Consider the following 23158-nt stretch of genomic DNA (forward strand, 5'->3'; position numbering starts at 1 on the left):
GTGGTATCGCCGTACTCAGGAGAAGTTGGGCAATGTGTTTTGGGGTGTCTTTTTACATATACCCATGCAGGGTGAGAGAAATATCTCTCTAAAATGACAACTTTGTATAAAAAAATGGGAAAAGTTGACTTTTAGAGAGATATTTCTCTCACCCAGCATGGGTATATGTAAAAATACACCCCAGAACACATTGCCCTACTTCTTCTGAGTACGGCGATACCACATGTGTGACACTTTTTTGCAGCCTAGGTGCCCAAAGGGGCCCAAATTCTAAGGAGCACCTTTAGGATTTTACAGGGCATTTTTTAGGCATTTGGATTCCAGACTTCTTCTCACGCTTTATGTCCCCTAAAATGCCAGGGCAGTATAAATACCCCACAAGTGACCCCATTTTGGAAAGAAGACACCCCAAGGTATTTCGTGATGGGCATAGTGAGTTCATGGAAGTTTTAATTTTTTGTCACAAGTTAGTGAAATATGAGACTTTGTAAGAAAAAAAAAATCATCATTTTCCGCTAACTTGTGACAAAAAATAAAAACTTCTATGAACTTACTATGCCCATCAGCGAATACCTTAGGGTGTCTACTTTCCGAAATGGGGTCATTTGTGGGGTGTTTTTACTGTCTGGGCATTGTAGAACCTCTGGAAACATGACAGGTGCTCAGAAAGTCAGAGCTGCTTCAAAATGCGGAAATTCACATTTTTGTACCATATTTTGTAAACGCTATAACTTTTGCGCAAACCAATAAATATACACTTATTGCATTTTTTTTTTTATCAAAGACATGTAGAACAATAAATTTAGAGAAAAATGTATATAGAAATGTAGTTTTATTTGAAAAATTTTACAACGGAAAGTGAAAAATGTCATTTTTTTGCAAAAATTTCGGTCAATTTCGATTAATAACAAAAAAAATGTCAGCAGCAATGAAATACCACCAAATGAAAGCTCTATTAGTAAGAAGAATAGGAGGTAAAACTCATTTGGGTGGTAAGTTGTATGACCGAGCAATAAACCGTGAAAGTAGTGTAATGCAGAATTGTAAAAAGTGGTCTGGTCATTAAGGGTGTTTAAGCTAGGGGAGCTGAGGTGGTTAACAGTGACTTTCACAGTGACCGCCCCTTTAACAGTGACTTTCACAGTGACCGCCCCTTTAACAGTGACTATTACAGTGGCCGCCCCTTTAACAGTGACTTTCACAGTGACTGCTCCTTTAACAGTAACTTTCACAGTGGCTGCCCCTTTAACAGTGACTGCCTCTTTCACAGTGACCGCCCCTTTAACAGTGGCCACCTTTGGTGCAATTTCCTTTGGTGCAGCTTTCGACGATAAGAATAGTTAATCCTTTACTGTAGAGATTTTCTTCTGTATGGCCATACAGTATTATCGGAGGCTTTTCAATGCAGGTACATCACTTGTTTCACCATACGCGTTACGGGTAGATTCACTCTCCCTTCCTCAGACCATACGCGTTACGTAGATTCACTCTCCCTTCCTCAGACCACTGAGGAAGGGAGAGTGAATCTACCCGTAACGCGTATGGTGAAACAAGTGATGTACCTGCATTGAAAAGCCTCCGATAATATTGTATGGCCATACAGAAGAAAATCTCTACAGTAAAGGATTAACTATTCTTATCGTCGAAAGCTGCACCAAAGGAAATTGCGGAACAGAGTGGTAACTCCTGCGATCTTTGGAACTCCCGCAACATTTAAACCAGCTTGCTGTATGGAGCGACTGAATAAGCCGGCAAATATTTAAAGCTCCATTGAAGCAATAGGGAGACAGCAGACGCTAGACGGTAAGCCAAACATCGATTTAAAGTTTTCTTCAATTCAAAGCTCATATCGACCTTAAAAGGATATGCTATAAGAGACTTTTCACATTATCAGGATTCCTGTGGACACTTTATGAACATATTGCGCTCCCAGTGAATACACCTACAGCATTTTCAGTGACATTCAGTTTCCCAAATTGGGATAGAGCGCTAGAAGATAATACCCCCTCTTTCCCAAATAACAGCATATACTTGAAGTTTCTTGGTGTGATATATGTTATTGAATTTATCGACACTATTGAGTCATATGAATATAGTGTCGATCATATCTACCACAATATATGTGATTGTAATGTTGTATATTATTGCTACATTGTTCTTATAAATTTTATTACTTGTATTTTATGGGGATATAATAAATATTTTCTGCACATGTCAATTTGGTTGCCAAGTGTATGAGTGCTCGCTCATTACTCTATTACTACATTTGCCTTTAGAAGAGGGTGGGGTGATTCCCTCTATATGAGCTTGCAGCACCATACCTTAACTACTTGCTAGTGAGCCACCACAACCTACCACCACTTTATTAAAAATTGTCAACAGTTTGTCTTCTGAAGCTTTCAGTCTCACAGCATCTGCAAACTGTTCCTTTACCTTCTCAATGAAACCCATCAGAGACTGTTTGATGTGTAGCCCTTAACTCGAGTGCCCTGACAGCTCATAATGTAGTTCAGCATTTATAGAAGTGAAAAAGTTTCCATAAAATCCCGATCTGACTGAGACTCTAATTGCATTCCCCCACCGTTTAGTGTGTGGGGAGTGAGTTGTGTGGGCGCTGATTCACAACTTCTGATGCCAAGGCTATTAGAGCTGTCGTGCTGATATTTCCTAGTAAGAAATCCTCCACCTGGTTACATAACATTACGTTTTTTTTCTGACTGATGTGACATGACTTTTACTTAAACAGGCTGCATTTATTATATGACAGACATTACTATCTAAAGTGAGGCTTCTGAATTTATGACCACAGATCCTCCTACCCTAAGGTAATCTCAGTTCTAGTCACAGAGATCATTTAAAGGAATTCCCCACGATTGAACAACTTCCTAAAATTTTGTTCAGTTCTACAGTTTAAGAGTTGAGTGATATTTTAATAGCTACACTTTTTATACCTATTGTTTTGGTAGAATTTTCAGAATAAGCCAACATGAGGAATAAGACTGTTTGACCAGTACATGACTGCATATGAATGCATATTATGCATTATCAGGTTCCAGTTGTTAGTTTTCCCTGGAGACTAGCCGCTTTGATGTCTCCCATACACAGCACATGTAGAGGAGAGGAGGTCCTGCTCCTCTGTCTTTCTCTTACACACACAGAAGCATGGAGGACATAACACGGCAGTACAGAGCTGTAAGCTGTATGACGCTGTGATTCCAGCATCGGGGCGAGGTAAAAAAGTACTAGAAGCATAAACACCAGCTGTCTCCTCCCTCTCCCCTATCCATAGAATAATATGGGCAGTAACTGTAGCCTGATGTCTGAGTAAGGGCTCATGCACACAAACGTATATTTTGTCCGTGTCCGTTGAGGGTTTTTTTTTTGCCGCCCGTATGCGGAGCCTTTTACTTCAAGGGGGCCGCAAAAAACTGAAACGACCTATTATTGTCCACATTACGGACAAGGATAGGACTTTTCTATTAGGGGCCAGATGTTCCGTTCCACGAAATGCACACAGCCAGTATCCGTGTTTTGCGGATCCGCGATTTGCGGACCGCAAAACACAGTACGGCCGTGTGCATGAGCCCTAAAGCTGAAATTCTATTTTCCTCTTGCCTTTCTGAGGACACATTTTACCAATGATTTGAGGGTGAGTGATTAGTGCAGGAGGGGGGAGTCTGGTGGAGAAAGAGGCATTATATTACAGAGCTTCATATCTTCGCTTGTACTACTACTGATTGGGGAGTAAATTGATACAGTAGTTAGACTTTAATGAGTGCTGCCCTAGAACAGTTCACAAGTGCAGCAATTTTGCTTATGCTCCATGAATATCCCACCCACAGTCATCCTACATGCACAGTATGTGAGAGCCTATGTGTCGTATTATGTTTCTTATATAGCACTAACTTATTATGCAGCACTGTACAGAAATTGTCATTATGCACATCATGTCTTGCGCAGAACATTCTGGCAGTTGCATACCTTCCAGTGATCTGATGTCACCAATACATGTGTAATAACTTCTTTGCATTAAAAAAAAAGTCCTAAAAATCAGTAAATCATAAACATTAGAGGGGTTGTCTATAACGTTATTTTAAATCACTTACTAAGGTATATCAGTTTCCTATAATGCTTGTGGCACCCATCGCCTTCTATTTTCCTGCTTTTATACACTGCCCGTTTCTAGGGGTTACGGCCAGCACTGCAATGCAGCAACGGTGGCCACGCTTGCATACTACAAGTAAAACGGCTGGCCTTTCTGGTGGCCGGGAATCACGGGAGTGAGTGCACATATGGTCCGGTGTTCTATCAAAAAAACCTTACCTCCTTAAAAAACCTAGCGCTCCCTGTAATTTTACCTTACCCGTGCCGTGGTAGTGCGCTTGCGCTGAGGCGCACACCCCCGGAAGTTGAGGCGCACACCCCCGGAAGTCACAAGAGGTAAGGTTTTTTAACGAGGTAAGGTTTTTTGATAGAACACCGGCCTCAGTGGTGACGTGTACAAGAACATCACGTCACTGCAGGGGCTCCGTGATCATGGAGTGGAAGTGCTGGTGTGTACACTGCCATCAATCTGTACAACAGAGCGGAGATCTGGATGGGTGGCCCATGTTGGGCTACTTTCACACTAGCGTTTTGGCTTTCCGTTTGTGAGATCCGTTCAGGGCTCTCACAAGCGGTCCAAAACGGATCAGTTTTGCCCTAATGCATTCTGAATGGATAAGGATCCGCTCAGAATGCATCAGTTTGCCTCCGATCCATCTCCATTCCGCTCTGGAGGCGGACACCATAACACTGCTTGCAGCGTTTTGGTGTCCGCCTGACGAAGTGGAGCCAAACGGATCCGTCCTGGCACACAATGTAAGTCAATAAGGACGGATCCGTTTCCTCTGACACAATCTGGCACAATAGAAAACGGATCCGTCCCCCATTGACTTTCAGTGGTGTTCAAGACGGATCCGTCATGGCTATAGAAGACATAATACATCCGGATCCGTTCAAGACGGATGGATGCAGTTGTATTATTGTAACGGAAGCGTTTTTGCAGATCCATGACGGTGTGAAAGTAGCCTTACCTGACTACTACCCTTTCATTCAGTTTCTACAGGGCCAACTGATTCTTCATTGCACAGTTGCTCTTTCTAAAGTCTTGCAATCTTAATGACTGACCTTTTTTTGCTCTGTAGAGTGGAGAAGCCTCTGGCAGCAATGCCTGCAGTAACTCGTGGACGGCCAGCTGGCCGGATCCCCAGCGCCAGATCCCGCGGTGAGGATTTCCAAGCTTGATCTTCATTATATTACATTGCTTATTTCATAATTATGTCGATGGGTTTGTTTGTCTGGTTAAAGAATCAGCTGGCCAGATCTGATGTACTTCAGATGTTTGGTAGAGGGAACACAATGGCTGAGAGTTGAGCCGGATTTACATGAGCCAATTGTCGAGCTGATTATTGGGAATGAACGTTAGTACAAATGCTCATTTCTGATGATCATCTTGACGCCGATCACTCGATGAACGAGCGTGTTTATTGGGTGAAATAATCATATATGAGGACACCTGAATTATTGTTTGTGGGCAACAGATTGTCCTGTGTAAACAGCGATCTGTTGCCCAGAAACAATAAATCTGTATGAGGATCAGCAGGGGAATAGCTATAGGGGGTGCAGAGGTAGCAGTTGCTACTGGGCCCTGGAGCCTGAGGGGGCCCAAAGACAACAGTATTATAGAAAGGGCATGCTGGGAGGGACCTGTTATAGATTTTGCACTGGGGTTCAGAATCTTCAAGTTAATCTCCTCCGGCTGGAGGGAAGTGGTTAGGTCAAGAATTTGCCATGGGGGGGGGGGGGGGGGGGGTCGTTTTAATTTTTGCCTCAGGCAGCAGAAAGGCTAGGTCAGGCATGGCCAACCTGCGGCTCTCCAGCTGTTGTAAAACTACAACTCCCACAATGCCCTGCTGTAAGCTGATAGCTGCTGGCAGTCTGGGAATGATGGGAGTTGTAGTTTTGCAACAGCTGGAGAGCCTCAGGTTGGCCATCCCTGGGCTAGGTGCACCCCTGCCACAAAGCACTGACGGAAAGGCGGCCCAGGCGGAACTCTTGCACCAGGGCCCATGTGCCTTTAGCTACGCCCCTGAGGATGAGCAATTGCTGTAAAGACCAATCCCCCTCATACAGTGGAGGTGATCACTTCATGTACATGCAGCTCTTCACCTCCACTGACAAGCAGGCAACTATCAGGAAGGAATGGTCCTTTCCCAAAAATAGTCTGCTCAGTCGGCGCCTGTAACTGTTCGTACCGCAAAGTTATCGATTTGATGACATCTGTATTTTAGCATCATGTGTAGGTAGTGTAGAAGACCACATAAACGTAGACCACAAGTTGTCATCTGCCAACCACATGAACCAGCGTGGTACTAGTTACAAGCCCAGGGCCCTGTTCATTTTATCTGCTGATCCTGCACTGAATTACAATGAAGCAGTTCTGTGTGCAGATCTTTGGCAGGTGCGGATTTTCTGAAACCTGGCCTAAAAAGATTTCTGACATGTTGCCAAAATGTGTTGTAAATGTATTAAGAAAATAATTGTTAGCTATTTAAAAAATATATCGTTTTGTACACAATGTCTCCAGAATGGCAAAGAAAGTGCCACCACTCTGATCGCATGAGGTTACTGAGGATAATGGTGGTTCTCTGCACTTGAACAGAGTTAGGCCTCATGCACACGGCCGTTCCATGCATTGGGGACCACAGTTTGCGGTCCCAAATGCGCGAGCAACATTCAAGCTGTTTGCGGGCCGCAATACGGGCACGGCCGGGCTACGGCTGTGTGCATGAGGCCTTACAGAGTCTTACATGTTCTAGACTGTCTCAGCCAGGGAATATAACTATGTGGGTGCCCATAATTCAGTTATGTACCCGCCTGTACTTGTTTCCTTGTATTCTTCTGATGAAAATGCTCAGAATGTATGTAACGTTTCCTTGAAGCTGCTTAGATATCGTTTATCATTCATATGAACATGCTATCGGTTGTCGCTGCCGCTACACATTGGCCACTCATTTATTTAACCTGACAGGTGCCTATTACTGAGCCAAAGGCAGATCTGTGCAGCACATTCAATTCTTTCTTGTTATCACTAGGTTTTGCCAAAACATGTTGCGCTGGAGCAGAATATTCGGAAGTTCAGCTCATTGACATGTTTGTGTTCATTGTTCTGATCAGGTGGCCGCCTGGGGTATTCTCCTGCAAAGCCAGGTATTCCTCCCCCTCTGTCCTCTGTGTACACTTGGGGGAGTGGGATCACCACCCCTCTCCGTCTGCCAATGCTGAATACAGAGGTGGTCCAGGTGTCAGCTGGCAGAACCCAGAAAGCAGGAGTCACCAAGTCTGGGAGGATTATCATGTGGGAGGTGAGCACCAGTGAACTCTGACCCATGTTACATACCGGAGACCTGTACTTGTATTCTAGTTATAGCAAGGCACATGAAGACTACAGGGCTAAGTAAAGGTAAAGTAAGGCAAAGAAAGTTTAGATGGGAAGATGGACCGAAGGAAATGGTTGAGAAAGTGACCTACTACCAGGATCTACAGAAGAGTATGATTTCTTTACCCCATGTGAATTTAGTGCACTTTTTCAGATATTCCCTTTTTTTATTGTTTTATTTTGCTCCAGTGCATCTAAAAGTTTCAAGTACTAGCAACTCACCTTGGTTAAAAATATCCTACCGTTTTGTGTATGCAGCCCCATATCCCTTTTTTTTTTTTGCTAACATATAGATAGCACGTTAGCCAGAAGAGGGGGTAGATGGAAGAGATTAAAGTTGCCCAAACACATTAGATGAATGTCGGCCTAACCCACCAACCATCTAATGAATTTGGGGGTGTCACGACTCTCTCTCTCAGTGGGTAATGCTGTTTGTAAGTTGTATTGGGCATGTTGGAATTTAGTAGCCCAGTTCTTTGTTTTCACGGCATATAAGCCGCCATAAGAGCTGTCTGTTAGTGACCTATTTCCCTCACCTTAATGAGAACATAAGCATGCTCGGCTGAGCAGAGCATGCATGTATATGAAGGGATCAGGGTGAATAGCTGTCATTGAAATGCTTGTTCAGTTTTCAAAATGATGGCCGCCTGAAAGGAATATTCCGATTTTTATGATATTGATAACTTCTCCCCCGGATAGGTCCTCAATAGGGATGAACGAACCTGTGGAGGTTCGGGTTCGCCCGAACTTCAGGTCAAAGTTCAGTTTCGGGACCCAAACTTGACCCCGAACCCCATTGAAGTAAATGGGGACCTGAACTTCACCTTATTATTTTCCGTTATATCATGTTTATATCAGAAAATAATAGCATTCTTAAGACAGAATGCAAAACAATATGGCCATTTAGGGGTTAAAAAAAAAACTTTCCTGATCCACTTGATCGCGCTGCTGCAGCTTCTTGTATCTTCACTGAACAGGATCTGCCAAAGGACCTGCGATATGCGTGCTGACATCACCACGTGGGAGAGCGCGGTGATGTCATGCACATCGCAGGTCCTGTACAGTGAAGATAGAAGAAGCTGCTGCAGCGCGATCAGGTGGATGAGGCGAGTTGTTTTTGTTTTGTTTTACCCCTAAATGGCCATATTGTTTTGCATTCTGTCTTAAGGATGCTATTATTTTCTGATATAACCATGTTATAACGGAAAATAATAAAATCACCCGAATCCGGACTTCAGTGAAAAAGTCCGGGTTCGGGTCCGGGTACCTGAACTCGCAAAGTTCGGTATGAACTCCAACTGTGCAGTTCAGGTTCGCTCATCCCTAGTCTTCAATACCAGATCAGTGGGCATCCGATACCTGGTACCCCCAGCAATCCACTGTTTTTGGCAGCCGCCAGCGCTGAACTAAACAGCGGACATAGCTGGAAGCAGAAGGCGCCATCCATAGTGGTCTGCCGGCATACTGCAGCTTAGCTCCCACTCCACCTGAATTCCATTATAATGTATTATTTTATCTGTGTGTGATATTAGTAATGTGTATTTATCCAGGGATTGATGCTGTGGAGGAGTGTTAATAAGTGCAGCATTTAACATGTTGTTTTAGTAATACACATTACATAACTAATGCCGTCATATGACTGTTGTGAGATTCATCATAGTAACGTAGACCTTGAGACTCCATGGCAGCAGGGTCTTTCTTTTCTAAACGCCTTTATGATCCAGCTTATTGAAACGCAGTTGTCTTTGCATCAGGATAAGTCAATGTAATCTGATTAATTGCTTTTGCTTTTATATCTCCCTATGTCTTTTACGTCATACATTTGACTTTTTTTCATCGTTCTTTTAGGCCCCCCCATTAGGCGCTGGAGCTCCTTCTCTTCCAGGATCTGTAGAGCATGCACAGCCTCAATTCATTTCCCGTTTTTTGGAAGGCCAGTCCGGAGTTACCATAAAGCATGTCTCCTGCGGCGACCTGTTTACTGCCTGTTTGACAGGTGTGGATAGAGCATATCTATAAGGTTTAGCTTATGGGGCCACATTTTATCATTTGCATACTCCAATTTTATGGCATGAAAAAGTTGCAAGCTGCACCTTTGTGACTTTTTCAAAGTTTTTGCGCCAGTGCCGTCTCTCCGTTGGCCTCGGCACTTTTCTGAAAAGGGGGTGTGACGAGGGAGGGGGAGGGCCGGTGACCCTGCCACTTTTATCATCTTCTACGGCAGATATCTGTTCAGGTGTACTGACTGCCGGATGCTGCGTGTAGTTTATGACGAGGCGTACATCTCGTCATAAATTGGGCTCAGCTTCCGGCAGCATGCCTGGTTATTACAGCCCGGCGTACACTGCCAGGCTATGATAAATCTACCCTATAGAGCAGTGGTGGCGAACCTATGGCACGGGTTCCAGAGGCGGCACTCAGAGCCCTCTCTGTGGGCACCCGCACCCTGGAAAAAGTCTATGGTGTACCATTATGCCTTAGACCTTCCTGCCATTCATCAGCGCAGGGCGCACTATGAACAGCACAGGCAGCGCACTGAATGCATGCAGGCTATTATAGCTAAATGATAAAGTACATGGAAGATGTACTATATTGGACTGTAGTATTCAGGTTTAATTACTGTGTTGGCACTTTGCGATAAATAAGTGGGTTTTAGGTTGCAGTTTGGGAACTCGGTCTGTTAAAGGTTCACTATCACTGCTATAGAATATCTTTCTAATGGTCTTCATAGATATAATCCAGTGGTTGTCAATCATTTGTGAATATAGAAACAAGAAAATGAAATGGAAATGCTTTCATCTCTTTCCAGACAGGGGGATCATCATGACATTTGGCAGTGGGAGCAATGGTTGCTTAGGGCATACCAATTTTAATGATGCCACTCAGGTAAGGTTTATTAACTTTATTACACTGTTGATTTAGTTAAATACACGAAAAGGTCACTTGCCGAGCAGTTCCTATCATCCTCCTAAAAAAATAAAAATAAAAAGACACTGGCTTGTAGAAATATTATTATGTGCTATAGGAAAAACTCCATCTTTGGAACACACTAAGGCCCCTTTCACACGGGTGAGTTTTACGCGTGGATGCAATGCGTGAGGTGAACGCATTGCATCGGCACTGACTCTGGACCCATTCAATGGGGCTGTGTGATGCGTGAAAATCGCAGCATGTTCTATATTCAGCGTTTTTCACGCAACAAAGCCCCCATAGAAATTAATGGGGCTGCGTGAAAATCGCAAGCAAGTGCGGATGCGGTGCGATTTTCATGCATGGTTGCTAGGAGATGATAGGGATGAGCAACCCCGGACCCTATTAAAATAAATTCACGGTATTATCTTCCCTTATAACATGGTTATAAGGGAAAATAATAGCATTCTGAATACAGAACGCTTACTAAAATGTTGATTGAGGGGTTAAAAAAAAAAAGAACTCTCTTTATCCACTTGATTGCGCAGCTGGCATCGTCTTCTTTCTTCTTCTTTCAAGACCTGCAAAAGGATCTTTGATGACGTAATTGCGCTCACCACGTGGTTAGCGTGGTGATGTCAGCGCAGGTCCTGCTGAATGAAGATAGAAGGATCTGCGTTTTTCATCACGCACGTGATAAAAAATTGAATGTTTACAAACAACATCTCTTAGCAACCTTCAATGAAAAACGCATCTGCACTTGCTTGCGGATGCAATGCGTTTTTCACGCGGCCCCATTCATTTCCATGGGGCCAGGGCTGCGTGAAAAACGCAGAATAGAGAACATGTTGCGATTTTCACGCAACGCAGAAGTGATGCGTGAAAAACAACGCTCATGTACACAGACTAATTGGAATGAATGGGTCAGGATTCAGTGCGGGTGTTATGCGTTCACATCACGCATTGCACCCGCACGGAATGAAAGCTGCAATTAATCCACTTTTCCTTAGTTTTATAAATTTCCCACCATATCCCCTGCCAGTTCCCCCTTCCAAACCCACTTCTGTTTGTTACCGATTAAAAAATAAAGAAGATAGATTATAATTGAATTCCACGTCTGACCGCCATCTTCTTCTCCTTGGACTTTGTGTATACTCATCACCAGCAATTCTCTGTTACGTGAGTGACAACAACTAGTGCCGTCACCCTAGGGGTATGTTCACACAATGAATTTTGCAAACCTGCCTACAAAATTCTGTTTTTCTTTTCTTGCATTTTTATGCGTTTTTTTTTTAACCAATGGGTTTTCCATACAAAACTGCATTTTCAGCTTGTGGTTATCGGTGCTGATTTACACCAAAAACCATACAAAAAACCGCATGGACACACATGGAGCTGTTTTTTATGCTTCCCATTCATTTCAAAGGGAGACTGTTTGTTTTTTCCACATGGAAAAAAAGCAAGTTTTGCTTCTTATTATTGAAATGAATGGGAGGCATTTTTTGGAGCCGATTTTGAGGTGGAAATGCTCTGCGCCAAACAAACAGTGTAAACTGGCCCAAAGTCTTTTTTATTTTAAATTTTTCTTTTGGAGCTCCAAAATGGCCCATAGTCTTTTGATGGCACAGATAGTACTGCCTTCCTGTCCGTTTGCGATGGATCTTTCTGCATCCACTCTCATGCTAATTGCAAAGCACAGAGCAACGAAGTCTAGCTGGACCATCCTGATAAAGACAAAGGAAACAGGAAATTGACAGGTGGATTTTACCAGTAAGTCTTGGGCTACTTTCACATCAGCGTTTTCCATTTCCTGTGATGGATCTCAATACCGGAGGAAAATGCTTCAGTTTTGTCCCCATTCATTGACAATGGGGACAAAACTGAACTGAATGGAGTGCACCCGAATGCATTCCGTTCCATTTGGTTGGGTAATGATACTGATCAAGACGGATCCGGCATGAAACACAATGTAAGTCAGTGGTGCTGGATCTGTTTTCTCGAACACAAAAGAAAACGGATCCAACGCCTATTGACAATGGTTTTAGTGCCGGATCCGTCTTGGTCACCTTAGAGAAAATACAACCGGATCTGTTCAGAACGGATGCAGCCGGGTGTATCCAGCAAAAACACTGATGTGAAAGTAGCCTTAGCCTCAGTAACATTAGGACCACTTACCGCTGTACGGTTCCTCCATACAGCATCATATTACAGAGCGTTTATCCCCTCTACTTCCTATATCTCTTCACTCATTTCTGCCTAACCCCTACCTGTGCTCTTCATTCTGAAAGCAAAGACTAACAACCTTCATTTTCTAAATCCCACTCTTGCCTATAAGACTTTTCTCTCGCTGCACCAGTTCTCTGGAATGCTCTACCCTGGATAATCAGATTCATTTCCAACATCCACAGTTTCAAGTAAGCTCTAAAAATGCATCTTTTCAGGCAGTCAGAAGTTAAAAAATACTTTTATTATGCAACATAAAACATAGATTAAAAATGAACCAATCAGGACAAATAGGTTGGCATCACTGGGTCATAAGGTATCTAATATAGTCAATATTTAACCCACTATCCCCCACTTTGTACTAGCTGTGGGGATTCGCTCAGGTAGTTAGGATAAGCGGGCGCAGTACAGAGGTAAAATACAAGTTCGTAATTCAAACTTCAGTGTTTATTCACACATGGTGCCAAAAACAAAACGTCACTTTTGCAGTGTTGGTGTTACTTCACACCCAATGGCAAGTTATTATAACAAAAAGTCACCTTGGTGGCAATTCTACCTCAAAACGGCCTGTTCTCCTGACACACGTGTCTCAGCTCTCCAGCCCAGCACAGGCCTCAGATCCCAGCACACAGACATGGCTTCTGAGCCCAGCTGCCTATTTAAGGACAGCCAGGTGCTGCCAAAACCCGGACCGGCACTTAAAATCTGGTCTGGTATTTGACCTCACCTGGCAGCACATGCAAAACACAAAACACCCATGGCAGTATCCCACCTGTCATAAAAAATATATATTAACTCAATATTAAAAACAACTTCATCATATTGACACTAGATTAGACATACAGACATTATTCAGTTCCACTTACATTAAAATCAATGTTCAATCCATGGGGTTGTAATGATCTCAAATTATAAATCCATCTTAATTCTTTCTTCCTCAATATCATATCTATGTTCCCTTCTCTTCTCAGTGAACCCACAGAGTCAATCACCCTATACCTTAACTGATTAATCGAATGGCCTTTCTCAATAAAATGTTTAGCAACCGGTTTTCTGATCGTACTCTCATGTTTATTTATTCTTTCTCTAACTTCCATAGTGGTCTCACCCACATATATCAGGCTACATGGGCACTGTATCATGTAGATGACATCACGTGACCTGCATGTATAATAGTTCTTAATTTTATATACATACCCTGTATAAGGATGATTAAGGCCTCTTTCACACGGGCGTTGCGGGAAAATGTGCGGGTGTGTTGCGGGAACACCGGCGATTTTTCCGCGCGAGTGCAAAACATTGTAATGCGTTTTGCACTCGCGTGAGAAAAATCGCGCATGTTTGGTACCCAACATGGGTTTGGTACCCAGAAGTTTGGGCTTGGTATCGGTGTTCTGTAGATTGTATTATTTTCCCTTATAACATGGTTATAAGGGAAAATAATAGCATTCTGAATACAGAATGCATAGTAAAATAGCGCTGGAGGGGTTAAAAAAAAAATACAAAAATTTAACTCACCTTAATCCACTTGCTGGCGCTGCCGGCATCTCGTCTGTCTCCTTCTTTGCTGAACAGGACCTGTGGTGAGCATTCATTCCACGACCTGTGGTGACGTCACTCCGGTCATCACATGATCCATCACATGACCCATCACCATGGTAAAAGATCCATCACGTTCGTAAGTGTTTTGTGGATCCGCAAGTTGCGGATCCGCAAAACACAGACACCTGCAATGTGCGATCCGCAATTTGCGGAACGCACGTCACAGACACTATAATAGAAAATGCCTTTTCTGGTCCGCAATTGCAGACTAGAATAGGACATGTTCTATTTTTTTCAGGAACGAAATTGCGGATCCCGAAAAAACGGATGCGGATCCCGAAAATGTGGATGTGGATCCCGGAAATGCGGATTCGCATCCGTTCCAGCCCCATTGAAAGTGAATAGGTCCGCAAATTGCGGACCCAAATTACGGACGTGTGAATGGACCCTAACTCTAAGGAGTTGGATCCAGGGGACTGATTCTAACATTCGTCGTGGATGTGCACTATCGTACCTCAACAGATTATTCCTATCTGTGGGCTTTTGAAACAAATCAGTTTTAATTCCACCATTATCCACAAAAATCCTCACATCCAAAAACTGTAATTCATTAGTGGATGTTGTCATAGTAAACTGCAAGCCTGGAATGGCACTATTCAGGTGTTGATTAAATAGCTCCAACTCGATATTTGTATCCGCCTAAATCAGAAAAATGTCATCGATATAGCGCCACCAGCACAGGATCCTCTCCATAAACTCTGACTGGTACACCAGCCTGTCCTCCACTCCCGCCATATAGGTGTGAGCATAAGTTGGGGCCACATGTGACCCCATCGCGGTTCTGCGCTTCTTTTGGGGATTCCGGTAAAAGGAATCCCCAAAAGGGAAATAATTCCTCCTGAGGACCACTTCTAGGAGCTGGAGGACAAACCGTGCACCAGTCGGAAAGAACCCCGTACCCTCTAGATGTACATCATGATGTGAAACCTATGATAGTATAAGATACACTGGCATTAGTCTATGTCTGTTTGGAGGCAGTGATTTTATGTATATTTGCATAATTAATTGGAATAATTAGTTGAGTATGAGCACTATTTAAACCCCTGTATTTCACTTCATGTTATGCTTGAGACAGGCTGCAATGTAGCCGAAACGTTGCATTTTTTACTTTGTACACATGCTTATCATAGACCCACTGTGAATAAAGAACCTTTTTGTATGGAGATGCTGCCGTCAATCTGGATTTTGTATGCTATTCTAATGACCGAATGGATCTGAGGTCAAGTACGAGCTGATGCATTCCTGAATACATCTTCAAGGTCATTGGTGCTGCTCTCAGACACAATTTTATCCTATTTCTGGATCTGGTGAGCGTGCACGGGTGATATCCCCGCACCGGGTAAGACCAAAGACACCTTGGGCATGAATATGTGTTTGTACACTGAGGAAGACATACATAGACTCATCAATGAGGAGAAAAGTGATGTATCTTTTTTAAGTACACCCTCTATTGATCTCCTGAAAAGGAAATATGAACAAGAGTCAGAGACTAACCACTATTGAATTACATTTGAATACCTTATGGGAATATAATAAAATGCAGAGGATCCCACGGGGATTGTGATCTCACTTACCTCCTAATCTGTTTCCTAATAATAGTGATTTTTGCAAGAAGTTTGAGCTGGTCAGCAATAAATATTCGTTTGAAATTATTTTGGTTAAAGGGCTTCTGTCACCCCCCAAACAGCAATTTTCAGTTTTGGACTTAATATATTTGCTAATGTACGCAGATTCCATATATACCCCTCTTACCTCTGGCTGTGCTTTAAATTCTTTAAAAATAGTACTTTTGTGATATGCAAATTTCTTCACTACCAGCAAGTTGGGTGGACTTGCTAGTAGCCGCCACATCCTCGGTCTAAAAAACACCCCCTCCTCCACTTGATTGACAGGGCCAGCGAGCGCTCTCCTCCTCCCGCTGGCCCTGTCTGCAGCTGAAATCCCGAGCCTGCGCCGTACCGGTCCTCATTCAGCGCAGGCGCTCTGAGAGAAGGACGCTCGCTTGGCTGTTCCTTCTTCAGTGCGACTGCGCCGATGACGTCAGCCCTACACCCGGAAGAGAATTGCTGTTTGGGGGGTGACAGAAGCCCTTTAACATTGAATATCTACAGAAGGAGGTAGAGAATATTAAGAAGACCCTCCTAACTCTGACAACCCAGATAGAAGATCTATTAGGGGTTGATGAGTTCCCGACCTATAAAGAGAAGATTGCACAATATGTTCAACGCCACAGAGTAGAGGTGGAGAGAGCAAAAAGAGATAAATGGCACCGTGACCTAAAGGACTATCAATCTGGGAAGGTGTGCAATTGGCAGAGCAATCAAACTAATGGGAAACCTAGGAGAAGAAAAGGTAGAAAATTTGAGCAGGGCCACTTTGGATTTACCACCTGTGATTCCGAATCGGCCCAATCTATTTTTTTAGACAAGCAAAGAAAAGGAGGAAATATAGGAGGGGCGGAAGGAAACATCACAGGCCCCAGAAGAAATGTACCTCCACAGGGAAAGCAATCACGGATCAAGGGGACACAAGAGTGTACAACGAGACGGAATACACAGAAATAAATAATTTGGTATTGAATATATCCTCGGTGGAGTTAACATCTGATGAGATTAAGGTTTTGAGCCGTGGACTCTCTTACAGTCCAGTTGCTAATAGCAACTGGTTTGAAATAGAACTTGACCTTCAGAGATTCTTTAGACGATTACGTCTGAAGGGGTATTTTGCTCATGAAGTATTGAGAGACACTAGAATAAATGAGGATAAAAATATGCTATATTTGAAGGATCTAGATTTGAGGAATAAGAGTTCTTTTTCTCCTCCTCAGAATAACCACATTATAGACTATAGAGTCTTACATTTAAATTGTCACTAAACAAATTAAAACATTAAATGATAATGAATTGAGAAGTAGTTCATATAATATGTCCAGAGAATGAGGCCCTTAGGAATTTAGAGAACAACAAGAATATAACTATATAACCTGCCGACAAAGGTGGAGCGGTGGTGGTTTTTGATACTATAAAGTACAAAAATGAAGTGTTTAGACAGTTGGAGGATGTTGAGGTGTATGAGGGGCTGAGGACTGATCCCAAGCCCGAAATTATGGATCTTATAGCAGATATTGTGGAGAAAGCCTTGGATGAAAAGATTATTGATAAGGAATTGGGTGAATATTTAAGGGTACAATACCGTATAACCCCTTTGTTATATATGCTGCCTAAGATCCATAAGGGACTTGAGGATCCTCCGGGGAGACCAGTTGTCTCTGGGAGGGGATCTGTCTTCGGCACCATAGCAATATTCCTTGATAGGATACTTCGAAAATATGCCATTGAAGCCCCTTTGTATATTAGGGATACAAGTCATTTTTTGTTGAAAATGAGAGATGTAGTGTTACCGGAACAGTTTTATTTAGTTTCTTTTAATGTTGTTTCTTTATATACATATATTGAACATGAAGACGGATCGAGAAGTCGGTATGGCGCTAGACGGCACAGGGTTCTCTCCGACTGGTGCACAGTTTGTCCTCCAGCTCCTAGAAGTGGTCCTCAGGAGGAATTATTTCTTTTTTGGGGATTCCTTTTACCAACAGAATCCCGGAACCGCGATGGGGTCACATGTGGCCCCAACTTATGCTAACATCTATATGACGGGAGTGGGGGACAGGCTGGTGTACCAGTCAGAGTTTATGGAGAGGATCCTGTGCTGGTGGCGCTATATCGATGACCTTTTTTTTTTATTTGGACGGATACAAATATCGAGTTGGAGCCATTTCATCAACACCAGGCTTACAATTTGCTATGACAACATCCACTAATGAATTACAGTTTTTGGATGTGAGGATTTTTGTGGATGATGGTGGAATTAAAACTGATTTGTTCCAAAAGCCCACAGATAGGAATAATCTGTTGAGGTACGATAGTGCACATCCACGATGAATGTTAGAATCACTCTCCTGGAGACAACTCCTTAGAGTTAGGAGAGTGGTTTCTGATGATCGGATTTTTGATGCTCGAGTTGATGAAATGTGTCACACATTTATTGTTAGAGGATATCCTCGGAGGTTGTTGCAGAGATCGAGTGAAAAGGTTAAGGATGTTGAAAGAGAAACCATACTGCAAACTCAATAGGAGAGTTTGGAATACCTCCATTGATGGCTTACAGGAGGAATACCAATTTACGTGACAGGCTGGTTAAAGCGGATATTGGGGGTAAACAGCTAGAGAGACAAAAATACATGGCCCCGAGGAAGATGAGGAATTTCCCCTGCTTGAATTGTAACTGCAGCAATATGATCAAAGGTGACTCTTTTAATGATCCTTATACAGGGTATGTATATAAAATTAAGAACTATTATACATGAAAATTAAGAACTATTATACATGCAGGTCACGTGATGTCATCTACATGATACAGTGCCCATGTAGCCTGATATATGTGGGTGAGACCACTATGGAAGTTAGAGAAACAATAAATAAACATAAGAGTAAGATCAGAAAAAACATGTTGGATAAACCGGTTGCTAAACATTTTATTGAGAAAGGCCATTCGATTAATCAGTTAAGGTATAGGGTGATTGACTCTGTGGGTTCACTGAGAAGAGAAGGGAACATAGATATGATATTGAGGAAGAAAGAATTAAGATGGATTTATAATTTGAGATCATTACAACCCCATGGATTGAACATTGATTTTTTTTTTAAACTCGCTTTATTGAAAATAAGTAAGCAAGATATTTAACAGTACATTCAAAGTGTATTACAATTAAGAATGCAATGATAAGTTGAACAATTTGCAGCATCACAGATATCAAATAAATCGCAGCCCATTGATCCCCGCACATCATGTCAATAATCATCCTTAGTCAATATTGTACAGTATAAATAATGGCCTATCTTTATTCAATTCAAATAAATCCCGTTAGTAAACTTTGAAGATACGCAGCTGATTGAACATATTGGTTAAGTCACAGAATGTAGGTGGGCCGCCGTAGCAGTCACAGGAGAAGCGCACCATGGTCCCCATATCTTCTGGAACTTTTGAGAGCAGCCCCTGCGAGAATACATAATCCTCTCAAAGGGAATAATATTATTGACCATGGATTTCCACTGACTAATCGAAGGGGGTCTGTCCGCCATCCATCTAATGGCAATAGCTTTCCTGGCAATAAACAAAACTTCCTTAATGAAAGTGAGTGTATATCGTGAACGTGACTCTTCTTCTACAATACCTAGAAGGCAGGGCTTGGGACAAACCACCAATGAATCTGGAATCAGGGAGGATACTACAGCCACCACCTCCCTCCAAAAAGCCTGTATATAACTACATTCCCATATTAAGTGCCAAAAATCCGCATTTAATTGTGAGCACCTATGGCACTCCGTGTGCGTTCTCCTGCCCATTTTAAAGAGCCTAGTTGGGGTTAAGTAACACCTGTTCAGAATGAAGAGGAATGGGGTGAAGCACTGGAAGCCCCAGTGGCAGTATCTCTGTCCCTCAATAACAGATTGCTATTATTGAGGGACGGAGATACTGCCACTGGGGCTTCCAGTGCTTCACCCCATTCCTCATTTGTCAGATTAGGTATATTTCCTCTCCATTTACTTTCTGCTGTCAATGGAGATGTCGATATCTTTAAATTAAGTAAATATGTGTAGATGGCAGATATCAGTCCCCGTGGGCCCTGCGTCCTGAAAACTCCTATCAACTGGTAAGCCGATACGATTTTCTTCAGATCTCTCAGCTGGGCCTGTAAGGCATGTATTGAACATTGATTTTAATGTAAGTGGAATTGAATAATGTCTATATGTCTAATCTAGTGTCAGTATGATGAAGTTGTTTTTCATATTTAGTCTAATTGAGTTAATATATATTTTTTATGACAGGTGGGATACTGCCATGGGTGTTTTACATCATGAATAAAGAAGTTATATTGAAATATGCCTGGGATTTCCTATAATAACACTACCCTCTTGAGCGGTCATTTCACTACATAGAAACATAGAAACATAGAATGTGTCGGCAGATAAGAACCATTTGGCCCATCCAGTCTGCCCAATATACTAAATACTATGGATAGCCCCTGGCCCTATCTTATATGAAGGATGGCCTTATGCCTATCCCATGCATGCTTAAACTCCTCCACTGTATTTGCAGCTACCACTTCTGCAGGAAGGCTATTCCATGCATCCACTACTCTCTCAGTAAAGTAATACTTCCTGATATTACTTTTAAACCTTTGCCCCTCTAATTTAAAACTATGTCCTCTTGTAGCAGTTTTTCTTCTTTTAAATATTCTCTCCTCTTTTACTTTGTTGATTCCCTTTATGTATTTAAAAGTTTCTATCATATCCCCTCTGTCTCGTCTTTCTTCCAAGCTATACATGTTAAGTTCCTTTAATCTTTCCTGGTAAGTTTTATCCTGCAATCCATGTACCAGTTTAGTAGCTCTTCTCTGAACTCTCTCCAAAGTATCAATATCCTTCTGGAGATATGGTCTCCACTACTATACAACACAATGACTGATGTAATCAGTCTGTGTTTGTGCCGCATGGTGGGGCGTTTTCTTGGATGCAGGACGCTTCTCCACTACTTGCTGTAGAGATAATCCCAGTATCCCAGGGAATTTAGAATATCTGTACTCCTGGCAGAACTAGCTATTTTGGTTTTCCAGTTTACATCTGGAAGATTGAAGTCTCCCATAATGATAACTTCCCCTTTCAATGTCATTTTAGCTATTTCCTCAACTAGTAGATCATCTAATTCTTTGACTTGGCTAGGTGGCCTATATATCACACCTACACAAGTTACCTTATGATTATCAAGCTGCACGGTAACCCAAACTGACTCTAAATTGTTCTCGCTAACTTGTATCAAATTAGATTTTATGTTATCTTTCACATACAGGGCCACCCCTCCCCCCTTCTTGCCTTCTCTGTCTTTCCTGTATAGAGAGAACCCTGGTATTGATATATCCCAGTCATTACTCCCCTTGAACCACGTCTCAGTAACAGCCACTACATCTATATTCTCAGATGCCATTATAGCCTCAAGTTCATTGATCTTATTCCCTAGACTGCGAGCATTTGTAGACAAGACTCTGAGCTTGTCATTTCTTAACCTTTGTGCTACTGGCCTCTTCTGGCATTGTTCTGGGGGGCAGTTGGACTGCTGGATTATCACTCTTTTGCCCCCCTTTCCTAGTTTAAATGCTTCTTAGCAAATACCTGGAACTGTTCACCGAGGACATTCGTTCCTTTGAGAGAAAGATGCAAACCATCTTTCTTGTACAGTTCTTTTCCATTCCAACAAGAGCTAACATGAGACACAAAGCCAAACCCTTGGTTCAGACACCATTCACCAAGCCATACATTAAATTCCTTAATGCGCATCTTCCTGTCATGCTGAAGGTTATGCACAGGCAAAACTGCAGAGAATGAAACAGTTGATGCAACCTCCTGTATATCCTTTCCAAGTGTGTGAAAAGCTTCTTTCACCTTTGAAACCTCATTGCAAGCCAAATCGTTTGTCCCAAGATGGAGAATAACATCCACTTCCCTTTCCTGCTTTGCTTGCCTAACAATATTAAGGATCCGTCGTCTATCCCTGCTAGCGGTAGCACCAGGGAGACCTCTAACAACACCATTCTCCTCAAACTTCACACCTCTTATGATGGAATCGCACACCAACAGCTGCTTACTATCAATCCTCACCTTCACCTTTTTGTCTTTGGCTGCAGTCTTGCATACTTTAGGCATGGGAGATGATTGTTTCTCACCCACTGTGCTTGAGCCATCCTCCATGTTGCTCTTGCACTCTGAAAGTGCTGCAAATGAATTATGGAGAGCCACAGACTGTGGGACATGCCTTCTATCCACAACTCTCAGTCTACCAGAACCTACAGTAACCCATCTTCCAATTTTAGGGGGCCTCTGTGGCAGTGGCAGTTTTACTTGCCTAGTGGTTACAGGTCGGGGCCAATTTCGTATTGCCTCTATTTTGTTCACTTAGGGTTTGATGACTCTGCGCCCAATGACATACCCCAGGTATTTAGTCTCCTCTAACCCTATTGCAATTTTTTTTGGGTTAGCGGTTAGTCCCACCTTCCGAAGGGAGTCCACTACAGCCTGCACTTTTAGTAGGTGACTTTTCCAGTCGGTACTGTGGATGACAATATCGTCCAGGTAAGACGAAGCGCACAATGTCCATAAGCCGTTGAATAGTGGCACCATGCAGACCAAAGGGTAGCACCTTGTACTGATACCGCCCCTCAGGTGTGATGAAGGCAGTTTTCTTTTTGGCAGCCTCTGTTAAGAGCACCTGCCAGTACCCTTTCGTGAGGTCCAAAACAGAAAAATACCGGGCTCGTCCTAACCTCTCGATGAGCTCATCTACCTGGGGCATGGGATACGCATCGAATTTGGAAATCTTGTTCAGTTTATGAAAATCGTTACAGAACCGTAATGTCCCGTCTGGCTTGGGTATTAAGACTATAGGACTGGCCAACTCACTTTTAGACTCCTCAATGACATCTAGTTGCAGCATTAAGTGCACTTCCTCTTAGTGTCGCCGAGCCTCGGGTACCCGGTATGGTTTTAACCGGACTTTGGCCTGAGGTTCCGTGACAATCTCATGCTGGATTGTGGAAGTGCGTCCGGGGAGGTCAGAGAACACATCCATGTTCCGACTAACGAAGTCTCTGGCCTCCTGAGTCTGTTTAGAGGAGAGGCTGTCAGCAACTTTCACAGCGGCAACCGCTTCCCTTGCATCAGACGAAGGGGCCGGAACCTCTTCCCCTAGAAAACCCAGACGCAGGCTGTCTTCTGTAGAGGTGTCCCTATCCTTTCACGGCTTAAGCAAATTAACATGGTAGATCTGTTCCGGCTTTCACCGCCCTGGCTAGTGTAACTTGTAGTTCACATCTTCAACTTTCTCGAGTAC

At 42.9% G+C, this 23158-nt stretch overlaps 1 protein-coding gene across 1 annotated transcript in view; it reads left to right on the forward strand.

Annotated features, from left to right (window-relative positions):
• NEK8 (NIMA related kinase 8) overlaps nucleotides 1-23158 on the forward strand; it is a 126783-nt gene that overhangs the window by 52602 nt on the left and 51023 nt on the right. Inside the window, exons 6-9 of the mRNA XM_040423403.1 lie at nucleotides 5187-5266; nucleotides 7219-7406; nucleotides 9329-9476; nucleotides 10290-10366. Of these exons, the coding sequence (XP_040279337.1) occupies nucleotides 5187-5266; nucleotides 7219-7406; nucleotides 9329-9476; nucleotides 10290-10366 (493 nt within the window). The remainder of the gene's footprint in view (nucleotides 1-5186; nucleotides 5267-7218; nucleotides 7407-9328; nucleotides 9477-10289; nucleotides 10367-23158) is intronic.

The sequence above is a fragment of the Bufo bufo genome, chromosome 3 (assembly GCF_905171765.1).
Source record: "Bufo bufo chromosome 3, aBufBuf1.1, whole genome shotgun sequence".
Lineage (NCBI taxonomy): Eukaryota > Metazoa > Chordata > Amphibia > Anura > Bufonidae > Bufo > Bufo bufo.